This window comes from Mytilus galloprovincialis, chromosome 10, assembly GCF_965363235.1.
Source record: "Mytilus galloprovincialis chromosome 10, xbMytGall1.hap1.1, whole genome shotgun sequence".
Taxonomy (NCBI): Eukaryota; Metazoa; Mollusca; class Bivalvia; order Mytilida; family Mytilidae; genus Mytilus; species Mytilus galloprovincialis.
The window spans coordinates 69,975,844-69,991,580 of NC_134847.1; the positions used below are offsets into that span (position 1 = coordinate 69,975,844).

Sequence of the window (15,737 nt, forward strand, 5' to 3'; positions counted from 1 at the left end):
TGGGATCCAAATTTGAAGAAAATGTTTCTGTTGGTAGATGGAGCTTCTTTAAGAGTATGCACTTATTTCATATAGATTTCATAGTATTGTTGGCTATATTTTTCTTATAGAGAAAAAGTTTTAGTCACAGAGAGTTATACAATCAGAAAATACAATTTCAGTAGCTTTTATTATGCAATAGGAGGTATAACCTCTTTGTCACTTAACATGCTTACTACAAATATTTCATTATTTGGGCTTGGTGTTCAAGAAGGAACATTTTTATCACAGCTCTTTATATTCCTGGTAAGAAAATTTTGATGCTTATCATATGTCTAAAAAATTTACAGATTCAAAAGGATGGCAATTGAAAGAAGATATATTTGTTTTGTTTTTATCACGTTTTCATTTTCAAATCTGTAGATGATTACCTCGTTGTCTTTTGACCAACAAGTTCCTTTCAGAGATGTTTGTATTTTTCATGATCAGAATTAAGACCTTATATTTTCCCAACTTTTTCATTGTTGGGGATAATTATAAAGGAAATTATTAGTGATAAAGTTCAGAAGGCTCTTTTGATTATCCTTTTTGGCTTGCTCAGAGTTGGTTTTCTTTGCTTAGACCAATTTTAATTTTTTGCCAGTTAAACTGCTAAGCATAAAAATTAGTAACAATGTTGCATACTGAAGATAATGTCTTACCGTCAGGAAGAGACTTAATTTAACTGTATATTGTAAAAAATATAAGTGAACTAACACCTGAAGGGTTGATTGTGCAGTAGGGTAAAAGTGTGTATTATTCTCAGAAATCACTTTAATATATACAAGAGATTTCAGAATCATTTGTAAAATATATTTACACTTCATCTTGGAGATCTTGCATCTATAATCAAGCATTATCAATATTTTTTGAGAAATTTCATTATTTGGTGTGTTCAATTAGAGAACCAATTCCTTATCACCATCTAAAAAGGATGTTATTGATTATTGAAATTTTTGTAAAACACAAGCTTTTCATATTCAGCATGTTTAATGTGTATTTTCCTTGTTCTATGTTGAAACAGACTTTATCCTTTAGGAAATAGATGTTACTTATTTTGTTTGTTTACTACATGTATTTGTGGAAGGTTGCTTAAACCTGAATCTGCAATTGAAGAGTTAGATACTCTTTCACTTGGGAGATGATTTTAGTGCTTTCTTTTTTAAGTTCTTAATATTCATTGGAGTATTTAACATTGAAGACTGTCTTTTATACTTGTGTCTTTATTTGCCTTGACTACATCTGGCACCTTAAAGTACTATCTTTATCAGCTGTAGATTTACATTCTATGTCTTTCATTCTGAGACATGGCACTTTATTTTTTCATATACATGAGTTTTTGAAAAATACTAGATCTGTTAGTTAGTTTACCTAATGAGGTGATCAAAGGTTTTGATAAACCAAAACTTTGTGTTGTTAAGACAATGATTTATCAGGTTTTGTGTACAAAATAGGTGAGAGAATTCATCTAAGTCTTTTTGTAAAGTTTAGATCGTTAGAGAGAGTTCTAATTTTATCCGAGGTTTTAAGGTTAACTCATTTAGAGGAACCTTTTCATAAGTGCATTTAGCTTCAGGATGTTCTATTAAGGACATTATGGCAACAGTTTTGTCTGGACATATGGTAAAACTTTTTACAAGTTCTATAACAGGAAAGTAAATAATATCAGTACTAAAACACTTTTCTTCAGTTGTAGTTACTGGATGATCTTGTGATTTTTATCCTTTATTAAATGTTGGCATTTATATAAAAATTGTTTTTAGTTTGTGTCTACACTTTAAACAAGCTAATTCATTACTTGAGACCGAAGGCGAAATATGAATAAGAATGTTCCTTCATCCAAGCATATCTTGGATGTGCAGGATGAAGGTCATTCTTAGAATATGAGCCTGAGGCTCGAAAGTAATTAATTCCCACCCTAGAGATTATCAGTCAGACCCACCCTTTTCCACTGGGTTTTATTTTTGGTCGACACAAACTTGCTTTAAATTATGACAAGTTATTATGGAACAGGTGCTTATATACTAGGGTCAAGGTCACTGGCCAGGTATGGTCTGGTGGTATAGTTCGTTTCTTTAAACAGAGATATTATATGTAAGCTTCACCCCTCATAGAGAAGTTAAGCTAATTCATTACTTTCGAGCCTCAGGCTCATATTCTAAGAATGACCTTCATCCTGCACATCCAAGATATGCTTGGATGAAGGAACATTTTATAGCAATTCAAAATAAACAGTTCCTCTTCAGCATGGAAAGGAATATAATATAACTATACAAACTGATAAACTAACTTTGTCACAACATCATTAAAGTGGAGTTAAAGTCTTATAGGATTGTAAGTATATTTTATTTCATCACCTTGCACTTTCACATTTTGACTGAACAATTTGTTCAATATTATGACCAGTTGAACAATTTGGTTTAATAAAACAAATTGCAATTTGGTCAAATTTTGAATGAGTTGTAGTTGGTGGAGAGCAACACTAACAGTCAACTCACTGTAAAAATTTTACTTGATTAAGGATGAAGTGATTCAGGCTGATGGACCATCAATACTGGAATTGGTTTCTGATGAAGATGTAGATACTTTGCAGTATTTAGGATGGGAAGGGGAAGAGGAACATCTTTACAGTGAATGTTTTGGCGCAGAAATGGTAGATTGTTACGATGTACTTGGCGCAGAAATGGTAGATTGTTACGATATACTTGGCGCAGACATGGAAGAAGCCGCTCCTATGCCTTACTTTCTTTCATGTGGTAAGTTGATTGAGGAACAGGATTTTAATGGGATAGGTACCCAATTCTTTATAAACCACTTACCTTTTTATGTCCTTATGTTTGTGTCTTATCTCAAACTGAACTGCTACATGTAGTAGTGCTACAAGGTATTGTTATAGAGAGAAAACACACATTTGATGTCAGAGCCCTTTTCTTTTAAAAAACAAAACCCTTGATTAACCTCTATAATATTGGGAGATTAGCTGTCCTAAGCAAGAAAATTTCTACCATTGATTAATGAATGTTTGTTTTAAAGATTTTTAGAATGATTCTGGTTATATGTAAAAAAAGATAATGAACTCTGGTTATGATATTATAATTGTATTTTATTATCTACATTTTAAAAATTGGAATTCATAATGCTCTGATATAATTTGAACATTTGCAGCCTACATGTTTTGTCTGATGAGTTGAGAATACTGTGATGTGCAATAAATCTATATGTATGAAGGATGAGTAATTTGAGGAACTTTAGACATATATATGTAGTGTCTTTAGTAAACAGCCAATTTATATATTTTTTTATTTTATTGTATGTTTTTAATGCCACTTTAAGCATCGCTTTTGGGCTATTTCATGGTAATCGGTTTTTATTGGGATACGATTGCTTTCAAGCAATCTGTAGACTTATACCAGTGGCTCAGAGCAATGCCCTCACGTCAATCGTTTTATTCTAAACATTAAGGAACATCTCAGATGATTGTCTTGCTTTAAAAGGTAAAACCAAACAAAGAGATTGAACTTAAACATCTTTAATATAATGTTCTTTTCATAATCTTCATGTTTGATATTTCTCTTGACTTATATGCATGTTTTTAACAACACGGAAAATCAGAATTAAGCAGTATTTATCTTTAGTGTTTTTATAAATTTAGAAACACGTCAGAGGGAATTCCCCAGTTTTGATAAACATGCGAGAGTTCTCTGAATTCCGATAAATCTATTTCTGTCATATAAGAACTGAAGTGGAGTTTCTCTTATATATGTCACCGTTATGAAACTGATATTTGATATTGTACTTCCATAAAGAAATAGAGAACCATCTAGGTCGTTTAATTAACATTTAATATACGTTCTTGCTCAAGGGTTTGTTAAGGTAATTATGCGCATGCGTATAGTTTTCTTGACTTTATGGGGTATTAGATTGAATGGTTGCTCTGGATTCCCCACTCAGTTGATTGATTTTAAACTCATGGGATCGTTTCTATATTTGTCTGATACTGAGGGTTATTATTGTTTCATAATTTTAAATCATATGCATCATTTAAATTAAAATAAATGTATTATCACATCGCAACACCCCTTACGGCGAAATGGAGTCATCCATATTATCGTTACGAGTTGTCTCCCTTCTGGAAGTAACTTCCGTAAATTCTGAAAACAAAACATGTCGAGAAAAATTAACTCGTTTTGTCGATAAATGTCGTGTTAGATTAAATACGATTGCAGTTTTAACCGAGGAATGTGTACGGGAAGGAGTCATGACCACTGACCCAAAGGAAATTAAATATTTTTGAAAGAGTTAGGAATGGGGTTCCTCCTAGAATTATCGTAGGAAAATAGGTGATAAGATACGAAGTGAAATACCTTCTCTCACTCTGAGTCTCTGCTGTACATGTGACCTCTGTGGAAAGTAAACATGGAATTTATAGTACAAAAATAAAACACAATGAATACATTGTTCGTACACTTGTATCTGGGATTGGCTATTTTGTAACTTCAGATTACGTAAATTACATTTTACATGTGCAGTTGAATTAGCTTTGAAAATAATATTATCCAGCTACTTGTATACATGTGTCAATGAAAACAATGGCAATCGTATCCCTCAGAGCAATCTGCTCTTTGATTGGTGTAGGAAGCCGGAGTGCCCAGAAAAAACACTGACCTAACAGCCAATTAAAGTCTGAAGATTTGTACAACGATACTGATAAAAGATTAAAAAAAATATATGAACAAGATAAAATGAAAATGTTTTGAAAATTATTTTAGCATAACAAAACATCATTGCCATTGTCAATCCCTTCTCAAAATGAAATAAAATAATAAAAGTTTCTTTTTTGTTTTAAAAAAAAGAACTCTTTCATTTAGGTAAACTTGTGTTTGATTCTATAATCTTACACTCCATTGAAAAAATAACTTTACTCCATTTCAGATAAGCATGTAGCCTAATGTTCTCAACCTTATACTAAAGTAAAAGTGAATTTTATTTTTGACACCCCAATAATGGCCTGAGACCACAATTATCCCCCTTTGATTTTAATTGTCTTCGTCTTTTCACAGTACTTTAATTCATAAAAATCTTAAAGTTAAGTTTCTTCTCTTATCTTGTCAATGAAAGCTTGTATTTCCAGCAGTCTTAAAGGATGCTATTTTCACAGCCCTATTCAACATTTATTGATTTGGGATACTTTTGAAAAGTAACAGTGTAACATTCTTTCAACCCATACTTATATTTAATGATCTAATGATTAGACAGAATGGTATTGCACATTTACACATCCCATAGAGAAAACAGACCCAAACTCAGCCAAGAGTCTACGGTTATGTTTCTTAAACGAAGATAAGATATTCATACTTCTTTAATTTGATTGCTCAAGGGAAACAATCAAAATAAATAACAAGTCTTACTTTGAGAGCATTAGCATTGGACGACATTATTGTTTTCAGAAATAATGGATCAAATTAATAAGGTTGAGTCAACACATGTGGATTTAACAGCTGAAGAGAGAAACTTGTTGTCAGATGTATTTAGAAGAGAAATCTTAACTAAAAGAACAATTTTGAGAAATAATGGCCGTAATGAACACAAAGAAAACAAGGGAAAGGTATAGGAATAAATCTCTGTTTTGTTTCAATTTTGTTAAAACCCAAAATGATTGTTAAAAAGTTATTTTATTTCATCTAACAGGCAAGCTACTAGAATAACATTCTTTCTCTTGTATTTTTGTATTGACCAAACGGGACTATCTTAAATTCTACAATGTAAATAAATGCAAGGTATACAGCTATTTGCGCTGCTTCTTACCTTTAAACTATGACCCTTACTCATAAGATAAACGGTGAGGCATACAGCTAAATGCTCTGCTTCTTACATCTAGTAACCCATGGGCAGAGCCTTGGTGTAAGACAAATATAATGTAACGTTCTGAACAATACATGACAAGGTTGCGCTATATATGACATTATCGATACAGCTAATAACATAAAGTAAAAAGTACGTTAATTACTAATATACTAATCACTGTTGATAACTTCTGATAACTTATACAAAATCTTTTAATACAATAGTAACACTATTTTTTACTTGGGAATAACTAGTGCACACATTTACAACAAAAAATCAATCACTTTTGTCTCTAGGTGACCGTGATAATAATTTTAAACTTTCATTCCAGGAGTTCTAATATTTCTTTTGAAAAGAAAATATTTTTAATCTTGATAAGGTTTTCTGTTATTCAAAACTGATTTTTATGCAGTTAAGCTGCATTATGCGAGCACCCGAGATTTGTGTTCTACCCAATAAATGCTGAAATACTTGCCATTGTTATTACCTAGCTGGCTACTATGTTATATATAACTAATTGAACACTTTTTTAATACTTTTAAATCTGGATTTCAAAAAATATGACAAGAAAAACCTAAAATGATGGTCGAATCGCCCAAAAGTTTTGAAGTTGCACATAGGAAGTAGTGCTTATTAGGAATCCTTGTGTAGTTTATTATTGCCTGTGCTTTTGGCTAAGATGTCAAAGAACAATTGTATGAAATATTTAATCGTCGAAAATCTCTTAAGACAAGTAGTTTAGATTTCCAAAATGGCAAAAGTCGTAGGAATATTGTTTGTTGTCAATATGTAGTACAACTACGTCAGTAGTCTATTATATAATAAGTTCAACTGGTCATGCTGTTGGCGGCAATTTCAAATTAGGAGACGAATTTTTGTATCTTTTCAATTTTGAGGCAGGGATTCAAATTAGAGGTGGTCTAAGGTCCGCGACCATCCACTTTTGCAATCGGAATTTCGGATGGTTCATAGCTATGCCAGACAGACCTTCCACTTGAAAGAAAATAAAAAATAACTTTGCAAGCCTTTTCACCAAAGTCTCCAAATAAACAAAAACTTATTTTCATCATTATTATTCATGACAGCAATGTTCATTTTGATCAACCGCTAGCTTTATACAGAAAATCGCCGACAAATAATGTGTAAATTTGAGTAAAAATGTATCTGACTGACAAAATCAACATTGTAAACATAAACAATGGATGCCGTAATTACAATATCGATCCGATTCCGGAAGCGGATAAGGGTAAATCCTGGGTTTTGGCGATCAACTACACAAAAATCCAGGCAGTTGACAAAATACATCTATGCATGGTTAATGAATATAAACACTAGAATTGAAAACCAAAAGATATATGTAAAAGAAAGAAAAAGCAAAAAATATTTTATACAGAAACTCATATTTACTTTTTGACAAATTTTAATGTCAAAATCCAATACAATGTGACAGCTGGGAACAGTATATCTAACAATATATATGTTCCTGGTCACAGTATAAATTATCTTTATCTTTATGCATGTAAGATGCTTTTAAAGTGTAAACATATTACTGCAATTTTATAGGGGTATTTTTCTCTCAATTTTGAAGTGGGTCTCATTGCGGTCTAAGCGTGACGCGGGATTGCCGATTTTTTGTAAGCATGACGTGGGAAAGTCAAATTATTGTGCCGTAAAAACGGGAATAAAGGTCTACCTTTACTATGAGCAGGTTATTCAGACCTCACCTTTAATCCCTGTAGTAGGGAATTGTCTGATTTGTGTCTCATAACTTTTGTACTTATAGAACACAAACTCAGTTTTCTTTCCAGGGAAACTTGTCCATTCATACCATTACATATTCGTAATAAGTCAACTTGTACTACTAGCAGTCAACTAAAACCAACGTTAACTACCAAGTAGAACAACTGCAATCATTGCGAACTTGTACCACTGCAGACTCACCATAAAAAATATACATTGAAATATGCATTGCTTTTGAAACCTTGATAACATATAAATTATGTGCCTTAATAATTAATTCATTAGATAAACATAAATGTACTATATATGAATGTTTAATGTTGAAGCAACAATGCCACAGTTTTCGTAATTACGTTTGTCTTGGTTTTTGGTTAACTGCCTTCAGCGCTTACAGCGCTTTGATTTAAAAATAGTCAAGGATTTTACTTTTTTATTAGTTTTTAAAAATGTTTAATGATATTAAATTTTAATTTTAGAGCTACTTTTTATACGATCTTACCAGGATCTTCCCCAAAAAGTTTGCAGACATACATTTGTATTACATTGTCGTCGTCAGCGTCGTCCAAAGTTTAAGACATTTGGTTTCTGGACAATAACTTTAGAATAAGTGAATAGAAATCTATGAAATTTAAACACAAGGTTTATAACCACAAAAGGAAGGTTAGGTATGATTTTTGAAGTTGTGGTCCTCACAGTTAAGGAATAAGGGGCCAAAATGGGACCCAAATAAGCATTTTTCGAGTTTCCAGATATTAACTTGTGAAATGATGTATGGATCTCTCTGAAATATACTACAAGGTTCCATATCAGAAAGGGATGGTTGTGATTGGCTTTGGGGGGTTAGGCTCAAACCGTTTAGGAACTAGAGGCAAAATAGGGGTAAAACAAGGGTGTTCTGGTTAATGGACAATTACTTTTAATTAAATGTTAAGTTTGGATTACCTCCCTTACACGGATTTTAAATTATTAAATGGGTAATTATGATTGCAATCTCCATTGGACATTTGAATTCAGATTATTACCTTATCTTTAGGGAAAGAATATTATTTTTCTTAAGATTTAAAAAATTGAAAAGAGATTTTCAAAATAAATTTATTTGCCAATAAAGGGGAGTGAACAAAAATTTAGGGATCATTATTTTGTTTGGAGGGGTGGGGGTTAATTCTCAACAGCATAGTGAATTGCACCAAAAAAATGGGGTTATTTTTTTTTTGGGGGGGGGGGGTCAATTTGTAATAGCATGGTGTATTGCACAATAGCAAAAATTTTAATATAAATTCAAATCATTCATATGACCGATTTTAAGTTCTTTGACTACAGTTATTCTCTGTGAGAAACCTGTTATGTGTCAGATATTGAATTACAATCCAAATTCAGACCTGTATCAAGAGCTAATATTGTGTCCATTTTTGTCCCAACTGTTCAGGGTTCGACCTTTTCAGTCGTATCTAGCTGTGCTTGGCGAAGCAATTTATTGGGTTGTATTCTTTTTTTATTTGGGTAATCATATTAAACTACAGTTCATTTTGTAGATGGATCTTAAGAATATTTGCCATAGTATTTTAGACATTTTAGATAACAAACTAATTCCTTATGCAGCAAGTGAAGAATCCAAAGTTTTCTACTATAAAATGTAAGTTTCACAAAAATTTCTTCAAATGTTAAAAGACCAAAGATTAAATTCTTCTAATGTATTATTGGAAATTTCTTGACCACTTAGATTATTTATTCTATAAATTAAAGTTTAACTAAAAACTTTATGAATGACTGTTCTGTAGGTATTTTAGTATAAAGTAAAAATCATTGATTGATCCAAAAATGTTTCAAGATTGTCATTATCTTTGTTTTTATAGCTGCCTATATGCTGTATGGGCTTTGCTCATTGTTGAAGGCTGTACAGTCACCTAGTGTTGTTAATTTCTGTGTCATTTGGTCTCTTATGGAGAGTTGTCTTATTGGCAATCAGACCACATTTTCTTTTTTATATTTTGACCTTCCAAAATTTCCAGGAAAGGAGAATATTACCAATACTTAGCAGACTATTACCAATTCTTAAATGAAACTGTCACAGGAAATGATAAAAATGAAGCCACAGAAATTTTTTTAGCTGCATATAACATTGCAAGTGATACAGCATCTGCAGGTCTAGCACCTACTCATCCTGTATGTCTAGATTTAGCACTTAGTTTGTCTGCATTATATCACGATGTTCTCAACTCCCCAGATAAAGCATGTAGTATAGCAAAATCAGCATTTGATCAGGCAATATCAGAGCTAGATTGTTTAAGTGAAGAGAGCTATAAAGATTCAGCTGTAAAAATGCAGTTGTTAAGAGATAATTTAACACTGTGGACTGCTGAAGGTGAAGGTAAGTTTAGTGTTTATTTGGTAAAGCTACCATAATTACTGTCTTGACTGCATCAGAGTTGCAGAAGTGCAAGAAAGTACCAAAATAAAACCTTAGGCATGCTTTGGACATTGATAGCACCAACAATTGTTTATAGAGTATAAAGGAATCAGATGTGTTATGATTACCAATGAGACATCTAACCATATAAACCAAATGTAAAGATGAAAGCAATCTTTGGCGATGAGTAAAATCTGTTCCATAAAGCAGTCTATCTTGTATCTGGTATCGCTGATGAGTTTATTTACAACCACTGGGTCGATACCACTGCTGGTGGAGTTTTAATACCCCGAGGGTTTCACAAGCCTGGTAGTCAGTTCTGTGCTGACATGAATTATCATTGATATGGTCATATTTATAAATTAACTGTTCACAAAATAAATTTAGAATTTTTGAAATACTAAGGTTTTTTTACTTCAGGAATAGATTATGTTAGCCATATTTGGCACAACTTTTAGTAACTTTGGTCCTCAATGCTCTTCAACTTCGTACTTTATTTGGCCTTTTTAACTTTTTTTCATATTCATAAATTAAGGAAGCTGGCTAATGTCATGTTTTAAATTTTTGGTCAGATTTTTGGAATCCTCTGGTTTTATCCATTTAAATGCCTTGGAAAATTTTGCCCGGTGACCCCCATTTTTCTTTTTGAAAATCTTTTACATGTATAATAATAAGCCATCTGTAAAAGTCTTATAAAATTTTAATTACTTTTTAACAGTTTTTGAGAACATAGACATGTCAATGATAAAGCTATGAAAAGTCAAGAGAGAAAATTTTCCGGCCAAAATTTCAATGGCTAATATCTCGAAAACAATCACGGTGACCTATATATTTTTTCGGCTCTTTGGATTCCTTTTTTAATTTCCTATCAATATAAACTAGTGTTTTGAAAAGTTAATTACTTTGAAACTGAGAAGCGAACTCCCTTAACTGTTTACTGTTAACTGGTCTAAGAAGTCAAACTACTGTATAACTAAGACTGTCAATACTGAGGTTGTGAGTTTGAATCCTGCACGGAGCAGGTGCACTTTACTGCAATCTTAATTGACTTGGGGTTTCTGTTTTTATCAAAATGTAGTTGTTTCAAGGCACTCTGGCTTCCACCACCAGTAAAAACTGCCACAAAATAGTGTGTTAAACACCAATCAATCAATCTTTGAAACTATTAAGTTTATGCAATACATGTTTGCATAAAATACTTTCATCATAATATTCAATTGTTATCACTTTAAGCTTTGGCTAGATATTACAGCATGTGCACTCTTGTTAATATCTGATTTTAGATCTTGAAACTGATATGTCACCAGAACAAAAGGGTTATGCCAGGTTTATTGATTCAGACGAAGATGCTAATGAATTATTTAGCTTTAAAATTTCTTCATATGCATCATGTGAGGATTTTGAGGAAGATGAAATTCTTGAAGAAGCTACGAGTATGATTTCTGAAGAAGGCCAATATAAGTCAAGCTCTGATGAAGATGTGCAGATAATGCCATTAGTATTAGATGCTGGATCACTCATGATGAAGGCAGGATTTGCTGGAGATGATCATCCTAGAGCTAATTTCCCAACAGCTGTAGGTAGACCTAGACATCAAGGGGTAATGGTTGGAATGGGACAGAAGGATGCATATGTTGGATTTGAAGCCTGTGGAAAACCAGGTATAAAACTTTCTGTTTAACCATAACGGTTTGATACTGTGTTGATCATAAGGAAATGGGTCTACTTTATCACTAGCTAGTCAACACTGAGGTATTAAGTTCAAACCCTGCATTAAACAGGTGCACAGGACTCTAATAATCTTAATTGACTAGAATTGACAGTTTTCCTAATAATCTTAATTGACTAGAATTGACAGTTTTCCTAATAATCTTAATTGACTAGAATTGACAGTTTTCCTAATAATCTTAATTGACTAGAATTGACAGTTTTCCTAATAATCTTAGTTGACTAGAATTGACAGTTTTCCTATCTAAGGTCGTGGTTCTCTTTTGGCACTCAGGCTTCCTTCACCAACAAAACTGACCACCGCAAAATAGCACAGAAGTGTTTAAAGTAACTTTAACACCAAAAGAGAAGAGGGATAAAAAGATGATAAGGAAATAATATTTTGAAATAATACCATAAACAATATATTTTTCTTATTATCTATCCTGTGATGAAAGTCACTTAATATAATACATATGAAAATATGGAGATGTGATTTGATTGCCAATATGCAAAGAGACAACTATTATCTATTAAAGTTCAATAAAGGCAAAAGTATGTCCTGCACAAATGAGAAAAACACCTCATTTTCATGGTTTACTATTTAAAGGTTTTGAACGATTCTACAGTGCACATGCATATTCATGTGGCATGGTTCTTCTTGACTGCATTTACATAGATCATTGATAATGTAAAGTTTCTGTGATACTTGTAGTTAAACCTTTATCTTAAAAACTTCCAATATAAAATCAATCAATGAAGTAGGATAAACCCTCTTAAGCATAATTGATTGAGATGTGTACCAAATGTCTTTTATGATTCAGTTTGTTGAATTTAGCTTCTCTCTTTATGATATAATTGTTTTTGTCTTTCAGCTAAAGGAAAAGAGCTCGAAAAGAAAGAAGTAAAGCAGAGAGGTGCAGGTAATTGTATTTCTGATTTTTAAAAAAACAACTTCACAATTGTACTTCATCATTTAGCTGCTGATTCTGTTGTAGCACTAAGCCACCGACACTTTTCATCTGAACCAAATAGACATTTAAACTTTGGTCAATACTCAAATAAGCAAATAATTTCTAAAACCTAAAGAAAATTTTAAATGTCTCAGATTTTTGCAGCGTACGTTTGCCTTCTCTATAACAAAATCCCCTATTTCCCTTATTTCACAAACTTATTACAAATGGTTCTTTTGCCTTGTATAATACTGCAATAAAGATAATTCACTCACAATATTGAATAAAGATGTCATTATACTTCCAAAGAAAAACTATCTAAACACAAATAAATTTTTCCTAAAATTCCATACCTTTAAAGATGAAGATGTGGTTTGATTGCCAATGAGACATCCAAATGATACGAAAATTAACAGTTATAGGTCACTTTACAACCTTCAACAATGAGCAAAGCCCTTACCACATATAGTCAGCTATAAGAGGCTCCAATATCACAAATGTAAAAGAATTCAAACGAGAAAACTAACCGCATGATTAATGTACAAAAAAAAGACTGAAGAGCAAGTATGTAACATAGCAACAAAAGACAACCTCTAAATTACAGGCTATTAACTAGGGACAGGCACATAAATACAGAATGTTGTAGGGCTAAACATTATAGCTGGCTGCCTGATTTATGAAAAATTTCCCTTGAGGAATGTTGACATTCGATTTAAAATCCTCCATAACATTATCTAAATATCTAAATAAAAAAAAGCCATCCAAAGGGGTTGGAAATATATTTAAGCACTTAATTATACTCATTCAAATCCTTAATAAGGGGTCTGACATGAAAATATAAAACAATTCAAATGAGAAAACTAACAGATTAAATTAAAAACAAAACAATTTAAGAAAAAAATAATTAAAGATATGAACTAATAACCACTGAACAACAGGCAACCTGACTTTGAACTGGCACATAAAGAATGTGATAGGGTCAACATGTTTGTTAGTGCTTAACTCTCACACTAGTCTTAGACAGTGGTGTTTAACTCTCACACTAATCTTAGACAGTGGTGTTTAAGTCTCACACTAGTCTTAGACAGTGGTGTTTAAGTCTCACACTAGTCTTAGACAGTGGTGTTTAACTCTCACACTAGTCTTAGACAGTGGTGTTTAACTCTCACACTAGTCTTAGACAGTGGTGTTTAACTCTCACACTAGTCTTAGACAGTGGTGTTTAAGTCTCACACTAGTCTTAGACAGTGGTGTTTAAGTCTCACACTAGTCTTAGACAGTGGTGTTTAACTCTCACACTAGTCTTAGACAGTGGTGTTTAACTCTCACACTAGTCTTAGACAGTGGTGTTTAACTCTCACACTATTCTTACACATTGGACTAAACCGTTAAAATTAGTTGCAATTGGTTTAAGTCAAAAGATCAGTAATAGTCATGAAAACAACTAAAGTGCTAAAAAAACAGGCAAAAAAAACCCAGAGATAAGAGAATTTGCAGTTAATATATTTTGTGCTGTTGTCATCCTTTTGTTGAACATTTTCATATTTGCCTGGCAAGTCATAAATGTTGGCATAAATGATGAACAGCAGTTCACAATTAGACTTGACAAAACAAGTGGGATCTCTATACTATTACAATAAAAAATTTTAGAATGAGGAAGGGAAAAAAATTTATGTTTAATTTGAAAAGAACCTCAACCTGAGTGACAAATAACTCATTGGTGGACAAAAGTTATCTGATAAAAAAAAACACACACTTTGATATGAAACTTTCTACAAGAACAATTTTATAAGAAAAAAAAACATAAAACTCTCATAATAAGATGGCACTAATTATAAACTCATGTAATACAACAGATTTATTTTTATACGACCGCAAAATTTGAAAAATTTTTCGTCGTATATTGCTATCACGTTGGCGTCGTCGTCGTCGTCGTCGTCGTCGTCGTCGTCGTCCGAATACTTTTAGTTTTCGCACTCTAACTTTAGTAAAAGTGAATGGAAATCTATGAAATTTTAACACAAGGTTTATGACCACAAAAGGAAGGTTGGTATTGATTTTGGGAGTTTTGGTCCCAACATTTTAGGAATTAGGGGCCAAAAAGGGCCCAAATAAGCATTTTCTTGGTTTTCGCACTATAACTTTAGTTTAAGTTAATAGAAATCTATGAAATTTTGACACAAGGTTTATGACCACAAAAGAACGGTTGGGATTGATTTTGGGAGTTTTGGTCTCAACAGTTTAGGAATTAGGGGCCAAAAAAGGGCCCAAATAAGCATTATTCTTGGTTTTCGCACAATAACTTTAGTTTAAGTAAATAGAAATCAATGAAATTTAAACACAATGTTAATGACTACAAAAGGAAGGTTGGTATTGATTTTGGGAGTTTAGGTCCCAACAGTTTAGGAATTAGGGGCCAAAAAGGGACCCAAATAAGCATTTTTCTTGGTTTTCGCACCATAACATTAGTACAAGTAAATAGAAATCTATGAAATTTAAACACAAGGTTTATGACCATAAAAGGAAGGTTGGTATTGATTTTGGGAGTTTTGGTCCCAACAGAATAAGGGGCCCAAAGGGTCCAAAATTAAACTTTGTTTGATTTCATCAAAATTGAATAATTGGGGTTCTTTGATATGCCGAATCTAACTGTCATGACTGTGTATGTAGATTCTTAACTTTTGGTCCCGTTTTCAAATTGGTCTACATTAAGGTCCAAAGGGTCCAAAATTAAACTTAGTTTGATTTTGACAAAAAATGAATCAGTTAGGTTCTTTGATATGCTGAATCTAAAAAATGTACTTAGATTCTTGATTATTGGCCCAGTTTTCAAGTTGGTCCAAATCGGGGTCCAAAATTAAACTTTGTTTGATTTCATCAAAAATTGAATAAATGTAGTTCTTTGATATACCAAATCTAACTGTGTATGTAGATTCTTCATTTTTGGTCCTGTTTTCAAATTGGTCTACACTAAAGTCCAAAGGGTCCAAAATTAAACTTAGTCTGATTTTAACAAAAATTGAAATCTTGGGGTTCTTTGATATGCTGAATCCAAAAATGTATTTAGA

The 15,737-nt window shown here is 32.3% G+C and overlaps 1 protein-coding gene across 4 annotated transcripts in view; it reads left to right on the forward strand.

The window, feature by feature from the left end:
- The window catches only part of LOC143048258 (protein mono-ADP-ribosyltransferase PARP4-like), an 85,928-nt gene that overhangs the window by 43,872 nt on the left and 26,319 nt on the right, over nt 1-15,737 (forward strand). For all 4 annotated transcript variants that reach the window (XM_076221825.1, XM_076221826.1, XM_076221824.1 and 1 more), the window contains exons 27-29: nt 2,540-2,774; nt 11,293-11,670; nt 12,592-12,639. In XM_076221825.1, coding sequence (XP_076077940.1) covers nt 2,540-2,774; nt 11,293-11,670; nt 12,592-12,639 — 661 coding nt within the window. The remainder of the gene's footprint in view (nt 1-2,539; nt 2,775-11,292; nt 11,671-12,591; nt 12,640-15,737) is intronic.